Consider the following 24,508-nt stretch of genomic DNA (forward strand, 5'->3'; position numbering starts at 1 on the left):
AACGCAAAGAGAGAAAAGAATGTGAAACCTCTGGTCTGGTTGAAAGAATACGAAGGTGATTTAGAGTTTCGAAAGCAGTGGTCTTCCAAGATAAGTCTGCTCACGTTGCCCTGCGTTGTACGAAAGATCATCTGGCGGTTTTATCCGCGTCATGCTGGCTTTATTTACACGTCTCAGATTGGACCACGGAATGCGGTGATAACAGTTTAGCAAACACAACATTACAGCTACTGCTGCTACCAAATCGCCTGGGAAGAGTAACAGAGACTCATTCAGAAAGACGGAACGGTTACCGCGTGTGCTCGTGTGTTCCCCTAACAGCGGAGGCTTCTGATTTATAGAGGGAAATGCGTAATAAAAACAGCAGTGGCCACTAGTGTCGTTAAGCAAATGCACAAAGTAACTGTGTCTCCACACGCACTTGACTCTGCCATCCCTACATCCGAGAAAGAACGGATTGTATTTCTTACTACAAACTTGAAAAATCGGGGAGGCGCAAGTCAACTCGTATGATTTAGGGTCTCCTCTATGACAAAGCCTGTGTCACAATATGATGGAAGAGATGAGAGCATGGAACTCTCCAGACACAGAATTCAAATTTCATAAGGTTCCTCTGTTTTCTTATGCCCTATAAAGTAAGAGCGGCGCTCATGGTAAGAAAAATGCCAAGCGTGTAACCTAAAATTGTGTATTATCATATGGAGATGAATGTAAGATTGCCATTTGTCCACGGTGAAAAAGCAAAACCGAAGTCCTTTGGCTAAGTTCTGTCATCAGTTGAATTCAGGACAAATCATGTGCTTCCTTTCAAAGCAAAACCAAAAATAAATCAGGAGGCAAATTCACGTCTCCAATGACTATGGCCCTGTAGGTGCAATAAACTAGCTTTGAGCCTCTGGGAGAGAATTCACACCATCAAAATGAATTTACAACTCAGAATTAATTATATAATCAGTGTGTTACGTTAAATCTCCCCCACATGTTCTGATGTTGGGGGAAAAAAAATCCTCATTTCTCTATTAATTACCTAAGCCAAACCAGGGAGATAGTCCTGAAAATTGACCATGTCAGAAAAAAAAATCCTTCTGACATGTTTAAAAACTGAGTAGTATGTGTCACAGGATGGGAAGCATTCCCAAAAGCGATCAATGCAAAATTCCATCTCAAGATCTTTCCAATAATTGCAGCCATCTAGAGCAGAGACACAAAAATATAACTTTGAACTTCCATGGGAGTATATTTGGTCTGTTTTATCCTATGGAATATTAAAAGCCTGTAATTTGAAAGCTTGGAGAATTATAAACACCAGAAACAGACTGAGTGGCATTTAGCATGAAAAAGAAAAAAAAAAACCCTCAGCATCTGTCATAACAAAGAATAAGAAGCAATATTTCTGATACAGGAGATTAAAAATTATTCTTTGGGAAGTCTGGCTTACTGCACTGGGAACTGTCTTTAGGATTTCTTCCCAGGAGATGTCGAGTGCGTGTGCATGCACGCGCACAAACGTGTGTGAGCTCGCGCACGCACACAGTCAACTCCAAGGTGTATGCTGTTTCACTGGGGAGATGTCTGTTCATTACACAAAGTGCTTCCACGCTGACTGGGATTTACCAACACGTTTCTTTGGCGTGTGAAAAGAACCCCACTGCTGGAAAAAGTAGAAGGATGAACATCATCAAGAGGAAGGTGTTGATAAGACACAAAGGAACAGTCGACAACAGTCTAAGATGACGATTTGGAATGTAGAGCTCAGGAAGATTTATTTCATGAAGCTTCTCCGAGCCAACGGACGGACGCCACAAATACCATCCCAAGGCAAACAGGGCTAGTGGTTTTCTAGAAGTACTGAGGCAGCCTTCTGTCACTACTGTAGGTAAACACACAATGCTTGGCAGTTGTTGATTTTGCTGTGTGGGTGCCTTCGATTTTGCTTCACTGCCCAACATAACGCGCCAACGTTAATGAAAGAAGCCATCGCACTATACTGATTATTTACTTAGAGCACCATGTTTATAGTTTCAATCTTTGTACCGATAGGGGCTCGACATGGGAGAAAACACTCCATAAATGTAAAACAATGCAGAAAAATGAACCGATACATTAATGACAGGTTTCCTGCCTGACCGTGTGGCAGGGTCAAAAATAAACCTGATTTAGGTCTGAAGCACTGGATTTGTGTTACTATCCTATCAAGTTAAAATTTCTCTTAATTTGTAGATGGGGGAATTAATACCAAATGTAATGGTCTGAGTACTGAATGGGCTCAAATATATAAACACAGTCTGCACATTGTAAACACTCTACCAGTATTATCTTTTAAAGTTGACTTATTTATTCTGAGAGAGAGAGAGAGAGAGCACACGAGTGTGCGCGAACAGGGGAGGGGCAGAGAGAGAGGGAGAGACAGAATCGCAAGCAGGTTCCAGGCTCCAAGCTGTCAGCACAGAGCCCGATGCAGGGCTTGAACCCACGAACCATGAGAGCATGACCTGAGCTGAAATCAAGAGTTGGACGCTTAACCTGAGCCATCCAGGTGCCCCTATTCATATTTGTATAAATATAATTATTTAACTAATACTTACTCGAAATAATATTATTACTTTTGTGTCATTTATTACTTCCTAGAAATTATTACTTTTTCCTTGAGGAAAAGAGAGATATATTCGCCTTGCTATCAATTATCTTGTAAACTCACTGGATAGTCCGGATTTAGGGCAAACCACAAAAACAGATGGGGTTTCATTAGGAAAGCCGAGGAACAGCTACTATCCTCAGAAAAACAATGACTGGTGGATGACTGAGATACAATGTCCAATGTACTCTAATTAGCATGATGTAATAATTTTAGGCAATGAGAAATTAAATATCCAGACACAGTAGTCCATAAAGATAGCGTCTCCGACTTCATTCTGTTAGAGCACATAAGGTAATAGAAGGATAGACAATCCATCTAATTTACAGTCTATCATATTTCACAATATTGGGAATAACATCCTGAGCAAGTATAATCCTTACAGTAGAAATCACATAGAAAATACATAAGCACTAGGAATATTAGTGAGACTGATAGTAGTGTGACGAGTAATGTTTCAAAAGGTCAGATCAGGGGCGCCTGGGCGGCTCAGTCGGTTAAGCGTCCGACTTCAGCTCAGGTCATGATCTCGTGGTTCGTGAGTTCGAGCCCCGCGTCGGGCTCTGTGCTGACAGCTCAGAGCGTGGAGCCTGCTTCCGATTCTGTGTCTCCCTCTCTCTCTGCCATTTGCCTGCTCACGCTCTGTCTCTGTCTCTCAAAAATAAATAAACATTAAAAAAAAAATTTAAAGGGGCGCCTGGGTGGCGCAGTCGGTTAAGCGTCCGACTTCAGCCAGGTCACGATCTCGCGCTCCGTGAGTTCGAGCCCCGCGTCGGGCTCTGGGCTGATGGCTCAGAGCCTGGAGCCTGTTTCCGATTCTGTGTCTCCCTCTCTCTCTGCCCCTCGCCCGTTCATGCTCTGTCTCTCTCTGTCCCAAAAATAAGTAAACGTTGAAAAAAAAAAATTTAAAAAGGTCAGATTAGGGGCGCCTGGGTGGCTCAGTCGGTTAAGTGTTCGACTTCGGCTCAGGTCATGATCTCACGATTCGTGGGTTCAAGCCCCGCTTCGGGCTCTGTGCTGACAGCTCAGAGCGTGGAGCCTGCTTCCGATTCTGTGTCTCCCTCTCTCTCTGCCCCTCCCCCGCTCACACTCTGTCTCTCCCTCTCTCTCTCAAAAATAAACATTAATTTTTTTTTTAAAAAAAAGATCCGATTAATGACATTTCTGGATGACCTCAAAAAGTAATGAAGAATGGGGGGTTTGATTTTTAAAAGAAAAATCTGAGCAAGTCAGCGTGTCGGAGAAAAGACTGCTGGAAATAGGGAAGCCAATCCCTTCTCATTCAAAACATGCGTAAACTGATAATTAAGATTTGGCTGGAATCCATTTTAATATTAAAGTCTTGAAAGTAAGATGGTCTAGTAGAAATGGTAGCAATTAAATCACTTCATCACTAAAAATCACATTAGATCAAATTAAAAGGAGTTAAATTAGAGCAACCATTGACTTTATTTCCCTGAAAATCATCCTTAAACAGGTCCTCTGCAATTTGCCCCGCGTATAAATCGCATATGCCCTGAAAGTGTGGGTATGTGTGTGTATTAAACTGTTGCTAACCTTTCAAAGATACTGTCTGACTTTGGGTTTTCTTAAAAATGCCATACTTTATCATTTCAAAGTACCACTGTTCTGTCACTAGGATAAAAAAAAATCACTAATCAAACTAATGTAATGTGTTTGGAGCATTCATAAGAAGGCGCAAAGGAATCCCAAGTGAAACTACTCTCGCTGTGAGATTGTAAAATAAACTTCCTCCAAGCATGACGGTCTCCCCTTTAGGAAGTACTATAGTTGGGATGAGATAGATCTTTTTTTTTCTGTCTAGAATAAGAAAACATAATGAATGGGGCATAGTGGGCCTAGCCCACTCATCCGAAGGACTGTGCAGGTTCAATGCCAGCAAGAACTCCTGTGAAATATGTATGCCACATGCTTCTCTACTTAAGAAGGTTCTGCCTGGGGGGCGCCTGGGTGGCTCAGTTGGTTAAGTGTCCGACTTGGGCTCAGGTCATGATGTCACAGCTTCTGAGTTCGAGCCCCGCATTGGGCTCTGTGCTGACAGCGGGGAGCCTGGAGCCTGCTTCTGATTCTGTGTCTCCTTCCCTCTCTGCCCCTTCCCTGCTCACACTCTGTCTCTCTCTCTCTCAAAAATAAATACACATTAAAAAAAAATAATAATAATAAAAAGAAGGCTCTGCCTGGGATGAGTGGACTAATCAGTTTGAAGAATGGAAACCACGTTAAACACCGAAACTGATGGTTTAAAATGGACTTAAATTTTAATGACGACATCCTAGTTTGTGAAGAGAGGGTAGAGATATCATATTCATTTGCATCCTTACATGGTAAAATGGTCCACAACGGATCCATAAAAATGTATTAGATGTTTACTTTTTAGTTTTTTTAATTTTATTTTTATTTTAGAGAGAGAGGGAGAGAGAGAGAGAGAGAGAGAGAGAGAGCAGGGGAGAGGGGCAGAGGGAGAGAGACTCCCAAGCTGGTTCCATGGTCATGTGGAGCCCAATGCAGGGCTCAATTCCATGACCCTGGGATCATGACCTGAGCCGAAATCAAGAGTTGGACACTCAACCGACTGACCACCCAGGCACCCCTATAGTTATATTTTTTTTGAAAAAAGTTTTTTAATGTTTATTTTTGAGAGAGACAGAGACAGAGTGTGAGCAGGAGGGAGACAGGGAGACACAGAATCGGAAGCAGGCTCCAGGCTCTGAGCTTGTCAGCACAGAGCCCGATGTGGGGCTTGAACTCATGAGCTGTGAGATCATGACCTGAGCTGAAGTTAGACACTTAACCGACTGAGCCACCCAGGTGCCCCCAGATGTTTATTTTCTTAAAAACATCCATATCTGTTTTTCACCCGTTACAACACGCAACAGCGACGTCCCGTCCCCCCCCTCCCGCCAAACACTGTAAGACAATTGTTCACTCATCGATAATTCTAGAACAAATCATTCAAGTCCTATTTCTGACAGCTGAGTTAAAAGCACACCAACTCACAGTGCAGACATCACAGCACAGATTCTTTATGATAGCAACAGACAGGGTTTTGGTTGGTTTTTTTTTTTTTTGTTTTTTGTGTTTTTGGGTTTTCTTATTGTTACATGCCCTTATGATTTCTTCTTGCCGATGTTAATAGTAACTGCTGAATATTCTATGTAAGCATTTGTTGGGCTGGAAAAAGAAAGAAACTCTAATGCAAGTATTTATACCTTCCGCAATGAAAACAAGATATTATTGCTTTGCGTGACCTTTCCTAAGTATGGGATACAGCATTTTACACAATAGTTTCTTGGTTCATGCTTCAATTACTGACCTTTACTGTGCAGAAAATTAATGCAATTTTCATTGTAATCCATCCGTACAAATAAGGTCCACATAGAAGAATTCCACATATGGAATCTAATAGAAATCGGAAATGTCAGCTGATTGCTGTTGGCTGAACTTAGCCATTCTCTGTTTGTTCAGGGGTCCCCAGCAAACTATACTTGTAACAAGCAATTTCTCGCGTGGGCCATCAGGAATAAGAGAGAAAGATTTCCTCTCTTCAAAGTTTAGTCTGTACCTTTGGTTTCCTAAAAGCCAAAAAACTAGTCACCTGAAGGTTCTAGGTTATTTCTGAAAGCCCCCCCCTCCTCCCCCCCACACAAAGGGAGACAAAATCGTGCAGTCTCATTTGGCTTCTAATACGGGTCACCCCCACGGACGTCTGACAACTAGAAGGAACAAGAGGCTATAGTGATGTCATTTTACAACAATCCCCCCTCCAGACAATAAACGTATGACAGACCCCAGACCACGTCCTGGTCGGTGCATCAGAGACAGGCAGAAGACTCCTGAGGAAACTCTGCCGAGGGGCCCTGACGTGCTTTCATCTTCCACAGTCGCCTGTGATGGTATTTGGTGGGAAGGGGCGCTGGCAATTAAGGAGTGTCACTTTCAAGATGGATAGTTTGGATAGAAAGGAGTTTCCTCTGTTCTTCTGGTTTGGAAGGAAACGGCTGTGTGTTTATAATTTGTAAACAGCTCATCGCTCACTGGGTGTGTTACAGTTCCCAGAAGCCTGGTCTGTCACGTCTAACATGCAACAGAAGCCAGAAGGGCTCTGTGGACAAGCCCCTGGAAACAGCACACTGTGGAGGGCAACAGCCCGGTGCCTGTGTGGGCAGGTCTCTGAGGAGCACATCTCAGTTGTGGAAGCTTGCTGTATGCAAAGAAATGATGGACTGTAATATATGTGGATGATGCGGGCTCCAGAAGTCTTGAAGCTGAAAATCCCTCCGTACTTTACAGCTCTCGTAGCAAAGTGCGAGTGGAAAGATACTGATAAGAACCGCAAAGCTCGCCAGTCTCCCTAACAGGTGAAGGGTTGTGTTAAGCAGACGGAGGCATAGAGAGAAGTCAAAACTTCATTTCAGATTTATTTCTCTGGATGATATCATAGACATATAAAATTGAGGAAGCAAACACGCATGGCCGTGCTATGGCTCTTAAAGGTCCTGTGAAAATACGACAATCCACGTATCTCCAGAACAGACTCGCCCCGAAGGAAATGGGGAACGTCGTGATGCCAACACCCTCTGTGCGGATCGGGTTTGGCCCATCTGCCGTGGGGAGGGCCATGCCTGGGTAAATGCAAGAGCTCCAAGGCTCTTCCATGTAGATGCAATGGTTCCACCTCAGTTGTCCTTGCCCAGAAAGGCCTCAAGGACAGCCCAACTGGCTCTACCTCCAGACTCCCAGACCCCCGCAGACAATCCTTGGGGCACCTGAGTAGACGGGCGCATTGTGACAACCACTGGTCTAGACCCCACGGCCTGGATATGTTGCCTGCCAGTTTACTGAACTCCACTTTCTCATTCATTGTCTTCTTGTTGGATGCCCTCCGCAGATGGGCCACAGACACATGGTCACGATTATCTCTAATTTTTTTTTTTTTTTCAACATTTATTTATTTTTGGGACAGAGAGAGACAGAGCATGAACGGGGGAGGGGCAGAGAGAGAGGGAGACACAGAATCGGAAACAGGCTCCAGGCTCTGAGCCATCAGCCCAGAGCCCGACGCGGGGCTCGAACTCACGGACCGCGAGATCGTGACCTGGCTGAAGTCGGACGCTTAACCGACTGCGCCACCCAGGCGCCCCTTTCATTGATCACGATTATCTCTAAAGGGCAGATGACTCCCTCTTCTACGGAGGGCTCATTTCAACAGAGCCAAACAGAAGGACATCTTCCCCACTTCCCAGCCTTGCTAAATCAAATTTTAGAATTCTGCTTAGTAAAGGTTTAAAACAATTTCATTAGTGCTTGTGTTTATTTTGACGAAACATCCCACCAGCACGCATGTTAGCCTGGCTACAACTTTTTCGCGCTCAAGGAGTCACATCAGTCGGAAGCAACTCACATCAATCCGTCGAGAAGAAAGTTGCGTCTGCGTGACCCTGTTCTGGAAAGAGTCACTTCCGTTTAAAACACATTCTACTGTATTTTATCATTTTGCTATTAGCGATCATTTTAGCACAACAAACAAGATTTGCTTTGTAATCCACCCAAGTTGTTTCAAATGGGCAAAACCATCTGGCTTGCCCAATTAATTTTAAGGCTGTTTGTGTCACGGAGCCAGGGTTTAATTCGCTGCTATCTTCTGGGCATTTTATACTGGATACTTAACTCTTAAGATTCCCCCGTTTGCCCCCTTCCCCCCTCCCGCAAGCCTCCCAGGCGCTCCCCTCGCAAACCCCATACACCCACAGGTTCTAGGGGGCTGGAAGTCGATTAAGCCGGTCGCATCTCATTTGGCATTTCACTTTTTTTTTTTTTTCATTATATTCCAGAAGGTTTGTCTGAAAGCATAATGACAACAAAAGCAGCCGATTTGAGAGATTCTCCCAGGAGAAGGAAAAGGACAGATGTACACCGACATACAGCTGAAAACACTGCCAGCAATAGCTGGAAAAGTGACAGGCTCCCAAGTGGGTGACCACCCCACGGAGCACAGACAGGAGGCTAAAGGAACAGCAGTTTCACTTGATTTACTTTGGGCTTTCTAGACTACCTTTCATGTACCTTTTATACACCAGGGGAAGGCTCCCCTTCGCTCGCATCAAATGACAAGCCTCCTATAGGTACGCTTTGTATAATATCTCCGTTTTCCCTTATATTTTACCCCTTTTATATCCTCCCTTACTAAGATCTTTAAAAACCGATATCCTTTATAAATTACAAAAATATTCCTATCCCGGACACTCCATAATGCCAACAAACAAACAAACAAACAAATAAATAAATTTTTCAAACAGGGTTTCACTCAACCAGGTAAAATGCCATCTGCGGACGACACGAACGTTTCCTTTCGCGAGCTTTCCTGAGCACACGTACCTTGTCATCGTCATACTCCTCTTCGTCTACGTCTGTGCTCTCCTGAAAGGAAAAAAACCACAATTTGTTAATATGACATCCGCTGAAACGATCAAATGCAAATTAAACCCGTACACACTTTGTAAGGTTTTCTACATAATTGACGCGCTAGTGTTTTTTTTTTTTTTTTTTTTTTGAATACGTTATAACCTCTTGGAAAAAATAGTGGTTTGAAAGTTCAGGGACACTGTGGCAAGACTATAAAACAGGATGCATAATCTACGTAAAACTTAACTATAAATAAAGCTATTAGGCGAGTGCCCTTTGAAGGCACCCAGCTTTCAAACTGCATTGCCAAGCTGTACTTTCTGTAAACAGTTGGTTCTTATTCTGACAAATGAGCCAACTGCTACGTTAAGGCTGAGAACACCGTACTCGGTTTGTGCTAGGCTCATTGTTATAATGACTGCTCTTTTCCTTTGGGGCCATTACTGAAACATTAGACAGTAGGAAATGCATTAGTCTGAATATAATCAATCTCAAGAATAAGTTACAGGTTTCTGTGCATTATTATTGTTTTCCTTGTGATCTGGGGAGGGGGGTTGAGGGCAGGTGAGGGGAGGATACTTAGGCTCTGACTGGGACTAACAGGCACCTGGCTTTTGTTTGGGGGCCAAAGCACCAGGTGCCGGGAACAGGCTTGTTCAGATTGGTCTAGCCATCTCGGCTTGGGGCGCCTGGGTGGCTTAAGTTGGTCAAGAGTCCAACTCTTGATTTCGGCTCAGGTCATGATCTCAAGGTTCTGGAGTTTGAGCCTCACGTGGGCCTCTGCACTGATGGTGTGGAGCTTCCCTGGGATTCCCTCTCCTCCCTCTCTCTCGCGTGCTCGTTCTCTCTCTCTCAAAATAAATAAACCTAAAAAAAAAATCTTGGCTATTTAGTAGGTAAGTTGTAATCCCAACACTGCAATATTTAAAAGCCAACACATGTTGGTACCCAGTCCAGCGGGTTCGGCAGCTCAGACAAAATGCTGGGGAGTAGAAAACCAGGGTGGCTTTTGAGCTTGAACGCTTACCTTTCTGCTCAACCACCTTGCAAAGGTCAGGCGTGCTGTTTAGACGCCACTGTTCCAGTAGGAACCAGAATTGTCACTCTCACGTTCTTAAAAAAAAAAAGAGTAACTCTGAAGTATCCAGAGTCCTCTGCTAGCCGCCATAAAACCGCTGAGCAGTTACCAGGCAATTTCTCCAGGACTGGTACTGTATTACCCCCAGAATTCCCCTGAGCGGCAGCTCGCAATGTGTGACAGTCCGCTGATGGCTGGAGAACTCACCTGTTCACCGTCGGTGGTACACATTTCGTGAAAGCAAATGGGTAAAAACACATGCAATAAAAACACATTGTGGGAGGAAAAACATTGTGATTAGGAGTTAGAAGTCTTCAGCCTGGGACAAAGTCTTCAGCTTAAGACACTGTTCCAGCACTTTCTGCCATGTGACCTTGAGCAAATCACTTTGCCACTCTGGGGTTTAGTTCCATCAAGTATAAAGTAAAAATAGTAATCCTTGCCTCCTCCGTGGTTATGTTATCAAGATTTAAATAGGCAACAAATTTGGAGTGCCTGGGTGGTGCGGTCGGTTAAGCGTCCAGCTCTTGATTTCAGCTCAGGTTATGATCCCACGGTTCGTGAGGTCGCGCCCCATGTCGGGCTCTGTGCTGACAGCACGGAACATGCTTGGGATTCTCTCTTCCCTTCTCTTGCCTTCCCCTTCCCCTTCCCCGCTCACACACACACACACACACACACACGCACACACACACGTACTTTCTCTCTCAAAATAAACTTAAAAAAATAGGTAACAAATTTGAAAATGTTCTGTAAATTAAAAAGATTTTATATACACACACATTTATATGCACATGCACTTATGTATACTTATGTACCCATATGTACGTGCATAGACACCTGCCTACGAATACATACACATTTCTGCATGCACACACACACACACACACACACACACGCTATAAACACACATACCATAGATGTAGCTGAAAAGTAAACATGATCAGAAATTGTAAAAGTGTTATATGCTAACTAACTTGGATGTAAATTTAAAAAAAAGAACACTTCTGGAAGTATAAAAAATGAATAAACCTTAAAAAATTAATTGTTTAATTTAATTTAATTAAATAAAAAAGAAATTGTAAAAATGTTAGTTGACAGCACTTTTTACTAAAGATGTTTCTCTGAAAATTCCCTTCATCTGCACCTCTGTGAAGCTTAGTCCTTAAGCAATCCTGTACTTTAAAGCTATTTACTTATTAGTTTTTTCTAGCATCTTTAGGCCCCTCATTATTGATATATGCCCATGGCTATTGCATTAAACAATCAAATATCAAACAGAATAGAATTCTGAATTTGCTTGATGTTTCTGCTCCCTGCCTAAACACTCTGTTCTCTACTTCCCTTCTATCCCAAATGACAGCAAAACATCCTTTTAATATCCATTATTTCAGAGATTTAAAAAAAATAATAGCATTGTGAGGAAAAGTGGGTGAAGTTGGTCAGCTTTTGAGTCTGGAAAAACCCAATGTGAAGATATTTTATTAACATGTCTCAGAATCTTAGATTTCTGTTTATTTTTTTAATGTTTATTTTTGAGAGAGAGAAAGAGGGAGGCAGAGTGAAAGCAGGGGATGGGGCAGAGAGAGAGGGGGACACAGAATCTGAAGCGAGGTCATGGTTCTGAGCTGTCAGCAGAGAGCCTGACGCGGGGCTCGAACTCATGGACCGTGAGATCATGACCTGAGCTGAAGTCGGACGCTTAGCTGAATGAGCTACCCAGGCGTCCCTCTTAGATTTGTTTTAAAAATTTGGTTCTTGAATCTGGGATGCCAAGATAATACCAGAAAGCAAGTCTATAAATACAAGTTCCTGCCAACCCAGAGCAGGAAAAGATTCTTTGGGCCGGGATACGTGGAATAAGGGAAGGCGAGTCAGAGAATAAGTATGACAAGCAGACGCTGGGGTAGGTCTTTGAGAAGAAGCCTTGCGGGTGCTTCCTTCAACACCATGGGAAGCTTGAGATTTATAAGACCTGGACACCGCAAAATAGAGGTGCCCACGGCCACTTGCCCTCTGATTTCCCCGGCAGTTGGCAAAGCTCTGAAGGCTTCAGCCAGAGACAAAAACTGCAAAGGGTGTTAGGGTGGAAAGGCCTGAGTCAGCCTCCCAAATGCATTCTGTGTCTTGAAGGAGCTCAAGGAGACATCAAAGGCGTCTTTTCAGTGGATGGGAAGGTAATTCACAGTAACCTTGCAATGAACCAGATGGGCACACGTTGAAATCCGCGGCCGGCATGGTAATGATGACCAAGCACCCGGGGGCCCTCCTCATGCTAAGAAGGTAGGTCAAGACTCAGGAACATAGCCTAGAAGAAACGCTCCAGGTTACACCCAATAAAAGTCCTCCACTAGAGCGTGAACGTGTGTGCCAAGTTTCTCCTCGTCTCTCAAACCAAGAGCACTTGGGCCATGATTTGGTGGTGGTGGTTTGCTGTCGTTCACACGCCTTTCTCTAGACAAATGTCACAGTTACTGGAATCTCTGCTCACCTGGCTGTCCTGGATGCTGCCTGTCTTCCCTTTTGGGAGAATGATGAAATTGTAGATGAAGAGGAGTAATAAGGCCAGGGGGATCATGTACAGTTCAAAATTCCAGACGGCGACCAAAAATACCTGATTGGAGGACAAGACAAAAATCACTGCTTGGAAAATCAGGATGGGAGTCATTTTAAAATCCTTCTCATTGACTTAAGGAAATTAAATCCAGCACACTCTGTCCATGGTAGCTTTGAAGAACAGTTACAGACAGGGACACACGCGTGCGCGTGCGCACACACGCGCACACACACATGCACGCACGCAATTAACACAGTTTTAGAACCGAAAGTAAAATGAGGAAGGTATAGAGATAAGTTGGCCAGTCGCACTCCGAAATGGACAATACAGTAGCCCCATACCTGGAAATCCCGTGACCCTGTCAACCACAGTCAGTGTTTTGCTCCTAGATTTACCAGAATTTAGTAAAGCAGTATGGAAAAACCCAAGGTCTCACAGAGTCCGGCCGTAGACCAAATTTTGCCAACAGTAAGGTTTACTTGAACTATAGAGTGTGACGACTTTTGAAACTGGCTGCCAATGTTTAAAAATCCAAATATGCCAGATGAAAACTTCAGATAGCCGAAGTCTCTTTAAAAATCTTGAAATTTTCTAATCTGGAGGCTGGCTGGTCACAAGGAAATGATGGGCTAGAACTGTGCTATACCTGCCCAGTTTCTATCGGCCTCTGAGTTTGTGACCATTTCATAGAAAAAGTCACTCTCGTAACATATCAACTTAGAAGAGGCAAATTATTGCATTTTAAATATTAAATCTTCCACTCCCAAAGCAGTATTGTTTCACTAATTACTGAAAACATTTTCTACCATGCTAGAGTTTTATTTTTGCAGATAATATAGATTTCCTTCTTATATTTTGGTGGCTATTCTGAATTTAATCATGTATTCTATTATATGTTTCAAGAAGAGAATTATTTGCTTTAAAAGCTAATAATTTGTACATACCAATTTTTAAATTAGTAACATGACTAAATTTTCATACTATTTCAAATAGCTTTTCATTTCATTTTTTTTGGGGGGTGGGAGTTATAAGAATATAGTCACACAGTCTACAAATGACCTGCTTCTGTTTCCTCTTGTCTAATATCTATAACCTTCTAATATGTGTACTTACTTTTATTATTACTAACTAAACAATTTTAAATAAAACTGTTGAAAGGGACATCATGGTCTCACTCCTGAAATTAATGAAAATGCTTCTATTTTTCTATCATCAAGCATGATGCCGACCTTTAGTCTGAGCTATATAAATCATTTCACATTAAGAATACACATATAATAAATCATTTTTAAACTAGAAAGTTGACATACAGGCATTCATCTTATTATTCTTAATATTTTAAAAATATTTCAGGAATCCTCCATGAAAACATTTGAAAAAGGAAAATATTTTTGAAATAAGAATACTTACACCAATTTCAACAAGGGTTTATTTCTTGTTATTTTTGAAATCAGGAAAGGAGGAGGGTTTACTATCTTTTAAAAACAAGGAAGGTTTTTTTTCCTTTTCATTTTACAACCTCAACACGGTGTGTTATATTTATAATTTCCTAATATTGAAGTAAACTTGTATTTCTGGAAGAAACCTCTTTTTAACTGAACTGTAATTGTCCTTTAATATACATTTGTATGGTATTTGCTAACACTTGAAGACGTTTTTGCATAGATGCCCATGTGTTACATGTGTTATCTATTTAACCTTTTTATATTATTTTGAGGTTCTGGCAACAGGATTATTTTGATGCCATTATTTTGGTATACTCCATTTTTTATGCCTAGGATAATTTTTTCATGTCATATTACTAAATATTCTAAGAATGAAAAAAACTTACATAGAGTAACGTAACTAATCCCCATGCACCCACACCCATGAAGTCTTGTCAACGTACTGTCACTTTTCTTTCCAATTTATGTATTATTCTTCCTTTTTTTAAAAGTAAAACATGTCAGATAATTGTTTCCCATTGTCGATCTTCACCTGCTCCCTCAACCTGCTCCTCCCATTCCCAGAAGCCAACCAAAAATGGATGTGAATCTTTGCCTAAGGACATTGAAGGTTTATATTAGAAATAACATAAACAGCATCAAAATGTTCGGATCATTCTAAAATGTTTTATCCAATAGCGTGTTTCATAGATTGTTGATGGTGTAGGTATAAATCCACTAATATTCATTTTAACTGATATACGGTACCCTGTTCAAATGAATGTTTTGTAATTTATCCATTATACTCTCTTATCATTGAAAATTTAAGCAGAAACAGCAGTTTTATTTTTTAATGTAGTCAAACATATTCATCTGCAATCTCAGATTTTGTACCTTTCCTGTTCAATGTTCTACTTAAGGAATCATATTCTACTCTGACATGATAAAGTTATCTCATCATGTTTTCTCCCAAAAGACAACTGTATGTGTGTGTTTCTTATTATAGATTATATCTCCATATATTCATGACTTTTATATAATATCTCAAAATATTTTATTACTTTCATCATACTGACTTTGCATATGTTTTTTTTATTATTTTGCTAAGTGACTTAAGACTTTTGATACTATTATGAATGGGGGCATTTTAAATTTATATACTTCAGTTACTTTGGGGCACAGGAGTACTGATTTTTATATGTTGTTCACATTATTCCTGACCCCTATATTAGTTGTAGGAGATTTCTTTTCTTCTTAAAGTTTGTTTATTTATTTTGAGAGAGGCAGAGTCAGTGCAAGTGGGGGAGGGGAAGAAAGAGAGGGAAAAAGAGAATCCCAAGAAGGCTCTGTACTACCAGCACAGAGCCAGTTACAAAGCCGTGAGATCATGACCTGAGCTGAAACCAAGAGTCAGAGGCTTAACTGACTGAGCCCGCCATCCAGACATCCCAGGAGATCTCAAATCTATCCTTATGGAGACCTGATGTGGAAAATCATATACACTGAAAATCATGGCAATTTTTTTTTTTTTGCCTTCCAATCTATGTGTTACTTAGATGTTCTTTTAGTGCTGAATCTCTATACTTCTTAAAAATAAGTAAGTGTAGGGGCGCCTGGGTGGCTTGGTCGGTTAAGCGTCCGACTTCGGCTCAGGTCATGATCTCACGGTCCGTGAGTTCGAGCCCCGCGTCGGGCTCTGTGCTGACAGCTCAGAGCCTGGAGCCTGTTTCAGATTCTGTGTCTCCCTCTCTCTCTGCCCCTCCCCTGTTCATGCTCTGTCTCTCTCTGTCTCAAAAATAAATAAACGTTAAAAAAAAAAACCTACTTTAAAAAATAAGTAAGTGTAGAATTTTAAAAACAATTTTTGAATCAATGTGTATTTTTATCTTGTTGATTTTCTCTAGTCTATTAATCTGGTGTGCTTTAGCAGCTTTATTTACGGTTTTATAATTTACATATTCCTATCAGTTTCTTTTTAAAGGTTTCTTTCTTTTACTTTCATGTCTTGTTTTGCTTTAATATGAACAACATAGAGAAAAGCAGAGAAAAATAGTGTAGAATGATTACTAGGGAAAGCCACAGATTTTCCGAATTGTTACCTATTTCCCTTTCCTTGTTCTTTTTTTTTTTTTTTTTTTATTTTTTTTAAAATTTTTTTTTCAACGTTTTTTATTTATTTTTGGGACAGAGAGAGACAGAGCATGAACGGGGGAGGGGCAGAGAGAGAGGGAGACACAGAATCGGAAACAGGCTCCAGGCTCCGAGCCATCAGCCCAGAGCCCGACGCGGGGCTCGAACTCACGGACCGCGAGATCGTGACCTGGCTGAAGTCGGACGCTTAACCGACTGCGCCACCCAGGCGCCCCTTCCCTTTCCTTGTTCTTAAAGTTCTTTCAGGATTAGGAGTTTTAACAGTATGCTAAATGGTTACAAGTTCTTAATGTCTACTGGATAAGTGGAATTTTATTGTTTTCCTTATATTGCAAAATATAACTTCAAGTGAAAAGAGGCTGATATGAAACTATTGGGAAAAATTAGGAAATAGCATATTTTTAGTTTCTTTTCTTCATCATAAAGCTATTTATAAAATGTCTTTAACAAAATGACTTGCACATCAACTACTATTAGAGGGCTGTTGTGCTAGGTAAACACCTCATTTGCTGTAAGATTTGCCTCTATCAAGTATAGTTAAGTAATACCCGAAAGTGCTTTACAACAAAAAGGGAGCCACATTTAAATATTCACAGGGCTCAAAACTCTTTCAGAGTGAGACACTAGTGCCTTTAGAAACCTTTTCAAGGGGCCCCTGGTTGCTTAGTCAGTAGGACACGCAACTCTGGATCTCAGAGTTGTGAGTTCAAACCCCACGTTGAGCGTAGAGCTTACTTCACAAAAAGAACAGAAACATTTTAAAAATCAAGGCATATTCCTTATATCTGTGATGAAGAGTTAATTTCCTAAATACACACTTTTCAGCAAAATAATAATAATAATAATACCCTGAAAACAAGTTTGCAAAAAAGACCAAGGATAATTAGTAGACTCTGATAGTTGGTAGGTAGATAGGAGACTTTGCCCCAAGGTTATTTGCAGGGGAATTCAAAGCTTAGCAGAAGAAATCAGATCTGTAATGTTTCTGCACCTTTACCTCAAGAACAGCTGTGCTCGCAGTGATAATACCAGCTGATTAAAACTCAAAAGAAAAATTTGCCCTGTTTCTGAGGGGAGGAAACATGGAAAGAAGTTGGGGACAATCAGGGCCACCAGAGAGCACAGAAGTGGACTGAAGGAGAGCACAAGCAAATGAAAACCCGAAATTCTGTATGTGAACTCCACTACAGGTCTCTGCCATAGATGTGGGGCAAACTCAAAGCAGGCTTAACTGGGATCAGAGCCACCACCCACAGGAGGTGTGACAGAATTGGCAGTTAGAGCTTCATGAAGTTAAAAGTCTTCTTAAAAAAATAAAATCAACCTTATGTGGGGGCATCTGGGTGGCTCAGTCAGTTAAGCGTCTGACTCTTGATTTCAGCTCAGGTCATGGTTTCACAGTTCATGAGTTCAAGCCCCACTAATGGTACAGAGCTTGCTTGGGATTCTCTCTCTCAAAATAAATAAATAAACTCAGCAAAAAAAAAAAAAAAAAAAAAAAAAAAAAAATCAACCTTATTTGAAAGAATTTAAGAAAATCTAAGGTCTTTACTGCATAGCATTCCTAACATCTAAGATATAATTAAAAATGACTCAACACACATAGAGTCAGGAAAATGTAAATCATTTTCAAGGAAGAGGTGATCACCAGATGCCAAGTTCAAGGTGAATTATATGTTAAAATTGTAAGACAAGAACTTTAAACCACCTATTAAAAATATGCTCAATGAGGTGAAGGAAAATAAACTCATACACTGAATTACAACTAGTAAATATGAGCAGAAAACATACAAAATAATAAAAGTGAAAACTGTCCATCTAAAAAAAATACAGTATCTAAGGTTTTTTTAAATTTTTTAATATGAAATTTATTGTCAAATTGGTTTCCATACAACACCCAGTGCTCATCCCAACAGGTGCCCTCCTCAATGCCCATCACCCACTTTCCCCTCTCTCCCACCTCCCATCAACCCTCAGTTTATTCTCAGTTTTTAAGAGTCTCTTATGGTTTGCCTCCCTCCCTCTCTAACTTTTTTTTCCCCCTTCCCCTCCCCCATGGTCTTCTGTTAAGTTTCTCAGGATCCACATAAGAGTGGGTTTCCTCCCTGCATTCCACAATGCCGATGCTAAGGTGACCCAGTCTTACCTTCCCCCAAAAAGCAACTCTAAGAAAGTACCTTAAACCTTTAGCTACAAACATGATTTCACTTTTTGCCCCCAAATCTGTTTGTAATCATTTTTACAAAAACAGATACAAAAATATATACGTGCCAAATCTCGGACGAGAAAAAAGTGATGCATAAAGAGACTTCGTGTTTTGCTAAGGATAATGCTAAAGATAGAAATATGTGATGCCTGTGGTTCCAAGGTAGCTGTGACTGAAGAACTTCATCACAGATCCTGCCATAGACACTTGAACAAATCTTCCAGGTATAATTTGATTAGGTATGACATGAGAAGGATGTTATCTCGTATCACAAAAAGTTTTACAGACCCCATTGGGCTCCGTTTTTCTCAGGTTTCATTAGGAAGTGACCTGGAAATAATTAAGCAATCAATCAATCCAATGGCCATCAAATATCTTTATCCCAAACTACGAATGTACTAGACCCCTGAGTTAAAGTCATGTTGAGAAGCAATATCCCAAGATGCATGAAGGAAGGGCAAGTTGATTCCTTTTGGCTAAGGTACTACTGTTTCAAAGTTCAATAACTTTGACTGAGTACTCAAGGGAGTTGGAAGGTGTTTTATCTGCAAAATACCGAAGAGGGGATTAGCTTCCAGTGAAAACCACCAGAGTGGTCCTTGCCTTAGGACCAAAAACAATTAGAAAAAATTTTTAAAAATGCACATGCATGTCTTCCCCAATATTGTGAGAATCGGTCCATAGGTTACAATACACATTAAATCTAGACATGGAAAACCAGTGTCTCCTGAAATAATCATACAGTCTTCATGAACAACCATCCTGTAAGCACAGGGCATACTCGGGGGAAGAGATTCTCATTCACGTTATTTTAGAATAAAGGTACTGGGTAAACATGAAACAAAGCTATGCTACTTCTCTTCCAAAGAACTCCAAGGTTAAACAAAAGGGAAATAATACAAGAATCTGTTTTCAATTTGACCAAGTATACATTCACTGCTCTAACAAATCAGTAAGCAACTCCTTCTCGAGAAAGTGCAAATGCCTTTACTGTGGTTAAAAGAGAAAAAAAGTGCCACACGTCCCACTATCATAAAGCAAAACAATAGTATACACCGAAAAACACCTCCAGGTCTTCTCGTGCCCATGAACCTGATGAAAATTGGTTATAGCTTCCTGGCCTACGTGATGACACTTAGGCATCGTAATTTAATATTTAAGAACTTCCTTTAACTGGCTCCTACTGGACTGTCAACCCTAAGCCAATATCCACCACAACTTCTAGATTCCCAATCACAGTACACTATTTGCAGATCCCAACACGTGAAATGGTGTTCGGGATTTTGCTTTTGAGAAAAAGCTCAAAAGCTCTCATTTCGAGAGCTACTCCTTGAGCATTTCCTCACCTCTGAAGTGTTTCCTCCTCAATGCATCCCAGAGCACCATACCTTAACCCCATTTCCTGTCACTGCTTTACTTCATGTATAAACTCATTGCTCATTGTCCCTTCATGAAACATTTGTTGAACACTTACTGTGAACTCTGTTGATTTATTTTAATTTTTTTTCAATGTGAAAGTAGGCGTGTATTAACTGACCAGATCACACAACTAATCGGGGGAGATACCTTGGTTCATCCTTCTAATAAGCCTGTCGATCTCGTCTTCCCTGTTGCCACCATCTCTACCTTCGACAAAACGGGTGGGCTTTTTTTTCTTCGTGCTCCCTCACTGGAGAAGATAATTTCAAGGGCCATCAGAAGTTGTTTGCTCCTTTGAAACATTTCCCCACCAGTACAGAGCTTGTGAATCAGATCCTCCGCGTAGATGCTGCCATATTTACCAAGAGATCAAGCAATCAATGTGTTACCTGTCAGGGCAATTTGCTTCTCGTGGGTTTTGCCATAACCATGCTTGTAGATCAATTCGTCCACCGACTGCAGGTTTGGGTACCCCCATGGTATACATGGTCCCACGGTCCTTGAACCTTTGGGATCACGCCATCGACACCTCTGATCCTGATGACAAATGCCAATTTGGGTTCTACAGGTACGCGAAAGTTTCCAGGTCTTCTTGCCATACTAGCTACGCAAATCTCAGTGCCGTACCTCTGCCTATACTACTTAGCTAAGTGATGCTTAGCTTTTTTGTGAGTAAGCGTCTTCCTTGCCTTTCGAAACACCTTTTGGGAAAACTTCTCCCCCAGATGCTTGACCTTCAACTCTGCAAAATACTTTTGCTTTTCCTTACGGGTTTCTGGCACAGCGGGAGCCTTCTTTTACTTTTCTTCCGCACCCTCTACGGTTCCAGCCGGAAAAGAGCTGAACCATGCTGACTTTGAAGCAAGAGCGAAGGAAGCCAGCAAACCAACCACCGCTCCCAACAATAACACGAGCAATAACGAAACAGCCTTGACAGAACTCACGTTGTATTTGGGGATGAAGGATGAGACAGATAAAATAAGCCAAGTATATATTAAGTATCGATAAAAACTGCTATGTGGGGAAAAAAAAAAAAAAACACAACACAACGAACAGTAATGAAAAGAAGGGAATACCAGGCAACAGGGCTGGGGGTGCAGTTATAAGTGGGGGTGGCCAGGGAAGGCCTTGCCAAGAGGGCAACATATGAGCAGAGCCCTTGGAGGAAGTATGGAAATCCGGGTGAGCAGGGTTTCTGGTCAGAAGGAAGAGTGGATCCAAAGGTCCAAAAGCAGGAGCAGAACGGGTACGTGCAAGGAATAGGCACTACCTCTGTGGCTGAAGCAGCATGAGTAAGACCTCTAGAAAAGAAGTGAAGTCCTCTAGAAAAGACCTCTAGAAGTAAGACCTCTAGAGGAGGAGAGGCACGGGAGTCAGTCCTGAGGGGCTGGGACCCCAGCTGTAAGGTCTCTGATGTCTATTCGAAGGGAGAAGCTGAGCCGCTGGGGGGCTATGAGCAGAAGGGCACCTGTGCCAACCACAGTCGTGACCTGAGAGAGGATGCGGAGTACGTATTAGAGCTTGAGGACGGTGCTAGCACCTAGAAGAGGGGAAAGAAGGGTGGATTACAGAAACGCAATATGAGCGTCAAGAGGCCCTAAACGCGCCTCTCTATAGCCGTGCTCACCTAAGGTGTTGCACTGCATACAATGAAGGTAGGGAAGGAAAGGAAATTATTTCAAAGGTGGACCATGGAGCCTGAGCTGGATTATCGGTGAGGGGCAACAGAAAACAGCAAGGATGCAACTTCAACGTGAGGGGTATAGTGATTCACAGACGAGAAGCAGCTGCAGAGAAAATCAGTGAACAGAGAAATGGCTCCAAGGAAATTACTTCAGGATGTAGACAAGAGAGACAAAGATATGGATATCCAAGAGAAGTGAAGAGACACGGATGATAGAGAAGAGAAGACGGTCAGGGTGGGGGCAGGGGATTAATGAAAGAAAGAGGAAGAGGTCATATAGGAAGATAAAATGAGAGTTTTCTTTTTTTTTTTTTTAATTTTTTTTTCAACGTTTTTATTTATTTATTTTTTTTTTGGGGACAGAGAGAGACAGAGCATGAACGGGGGAGGGGCAGAGAGAGAGGGAGACACAGAATCGGAAACAGGCTCCAGGCTCTGAGCCATCAGCCCAGAGCCCGACGCGGGGCTCGAACTCCCGGACCACGAGATCGTGACCTGGCTGAAGTCGGACGCCCAACCGACTGCGCCACCCAGGCGCCCCAAAATGAGAGTTTTCTAAAATTGTTGAAAGAGACCCATACAGGAAGTAAAAAAAAAAAAAAATCCTTACCAGGATAAATAAGGAATTTAGGCCTAAAAACGCCATACTAGAGGGGTATCTGGGTGGCTCAGTTGGTTAAGCATCCGCCTCTTGATTTTGGCTCGGGTCATGATCTCACCGTCAGGAGATAGGAGCTCTGTGTTAGGCTCCAAGTCTGGCTTAAGATTTTCTCTCTCCCTCGCTCTCTTCCTCTCTCTTGCTCAATCTCCCCCCCCCCACCCCCGAGTGAATAAATTTATTTACCCCCGAGTAAATAAATACATACGTACAAAATGCCATAGAACTGAAGGAAAAAAGGGGCGCCTGGGTGGCGCAGTCGGTAAAGTGTCCGACTTCAGCCAGGTCACGATCTCACGGTCCGGGAGTTCGAGCCCCGCGTCAGGCTCTGGGCTGATGGCTCAGAGATTCTGGTGGTTCAGAGACACAGATTCTGTGTCTCCCTCTCTCTCTGCCCCTCCCCCGTTCATGCTCTGTCTCTCTCTGTCCCAAAAATAAATAAACGTTGAAAAAAAAAATTTTTAAAAAAAATTAAAAAAAAAAAAAAAAGAACTGAAGGAAAAAAAAAAAACACACCTGGGAACAAAAAAGAAACACTTAAAAGCAGCTAAAGAGAAAAGATGGCTCAGTTGTAAAGAGAAAAGCAATTTGAGTAACTTCACCTCTCAGTGCAACAAGAAAAGCAAGAAAATGGAATATATACAATCTCCATCTTTCCATTTAGAATACTGAATCTAACAAATTGCCTTAAGAGTAAAACAAAGACACTTCGGAAACACAAAAGCCATCCGTTCTTATCACCAAAAGACCTTCATGAAAGTATGCATAAGAAGATTTCAAAGAGATGGAAAATTGTCCCTGGTCTAAAGGCTGAATGCAAGCATGTATGTGCTCAGAGCAATGACAGATGTGTACACGAACCTCCACAGACGTGGACTTACAAAAAAACACGCTAATTTGTGCGTAATGAGGCAATCTAGAACTAAAATAGGGGTCAGTAGAACCCGTAAATTGGGAGAGGTACAGTTTGATTCAAGGAATTCTAAGACACTCTTGTGTTAAGCCGGTGTGTGAAGTAGAAACATAAACTTGAACTTTGCGGTATGAAGCGGAAGCTTTGCACCTCCATCTTCCCACAGAAAACAAAACCCACACAAAAGCAAACAAAACGCCTGCGTGGCTCGGGCGGTGGAGCATCCGACTCTTCATTCAGGCTCAGGTCGTGATCTCACGGTTCATGGGATCGAGCCCCGTGTCGGGCTTTGTGCTGACAGCAAGAAGCCTGCTTGGAATCCTCTCACCCTCTCTTGCTGCCCTTCCCTCCCTCTCAAAATAAATGTTAAAACTTATGGAAAAAAGAATGAAAGACAGATGCAATGAGGCGAAGCTTCGGTTGCCCCCCTTTACCTCCTTCAGGGATTTTTTTGTTTTGTTTTCTTTTGCCAATTCGCAATTTAGGACCAATTCACTATGTGCGACGAAATGGTGATGGGGCACAGATTAGCAGCATAGAGCTCGTTTCTAATGTAATAATCTAGGGTGCTAAAAATTGGAGTGCATAGAAACTATGACAGCTAAGACTTGAGAGACAAGAGAAAAGGCTCATGCTTTTATTAAGACACCTGAAGGGCTATGCACTAAGTACACGGGTAAACTAGAAACAGCCAAATCCTCAAAACGTTTGAAATCCTTCCTTGGATCGTTTCAGCCTTGACTGTATCACAGGGACTTGTTCAACTCTTCCTACCTCCTCTATATCCTTTCTGCTGGAAGATAACACAGTCCATATCCCCTATGACACTCTAATAAATCTTATCCAGCATTTAATAAAAATAACTCGTCCTACTTAGGATAAAAAAGAATGACCAACAGTCAAGAGAAAAAAAGACTACCAGAACAAGCAGATGATTTCGATGTTAGAGTCACCAGATATGAATTTTAAAGCAGTTATGATTTATATATTTATATATATATATATGTATGTATATATATGAAAATGGATAAAAGCATGGAGAATATCAGCAGAGAACTGGTATATCTGGAATAAGATCTAATGGAAAGCTAGAAATTTTTTTTAAAGGGGTTAGTAAAATGAAGAGCTCATGAAATAACTTACTAGCATAACAGAAAAGAGAAGATTCACGATTTGGTGTATTTGTGTAAAAATATCTATACTTTATGCAGAGATAAATACACTAAGAAAATAAAACAGAAAAGAAAGCTACATGGCACACTGAGAAAAGTTTAATTTACACATAAAAATTTGGAATCCGGGAAGACAGAGGAAAGAGAGAATAGAGCAAAAGCTATAAACGATACTGGATGAGAATTTC

General features: G+C 41.6%; 1 protein-coding gene and 1 pseudogene across 8 annotated transcripts in view; both read right to left on the minus strand.

The window, feature by feature from the left end:
- Positions 1–24,508, minus strand: part of MCTP2 (multiple C2 and transmembrane domain containing 2) — a 247,840-nt gene that overhangs the window by 27,699 nt on the left and 195,633 nt on the right. For all 8 annotated transcript variants that reach the window (XM_086711463.1, XM_086711462.1, XM_086711460.1 and 5 more), the window contains 2 exons: positions 12,628–12,750; positions 9,032–9,073 (listed from right to left, as the gene is read on the minus strand). In XM_086711463.1, coding sequence (XP_086567589.1) covers positions 9,032–9,073; positions 12,628–12,750 — 165 coding nt within the window. The remainder of the gene's footprint in view (positions 1–9,031; positions 9,074–12,627; positions 12,751–24,508) is intronic.
- On the minus strand, positions 17,026–22,223 carry LOC147580404 (large ribosomal subunit protein uL30 pseudogene; annotated as a pseudogene).

This window comes from Puma concolor, chromosome B3 (assembly GCF_028749965.1).
Source record: "Puma concolor isolate L17-30 chromosome B3, mPumCon1.1.hap2, whole genome shotgun sequence".
Taxonomy (NCBI): Eukaryota; Metazoa; Chordata; class Mammalia; order Carnivora; family Felidae; genus Puma; species Puma concolor.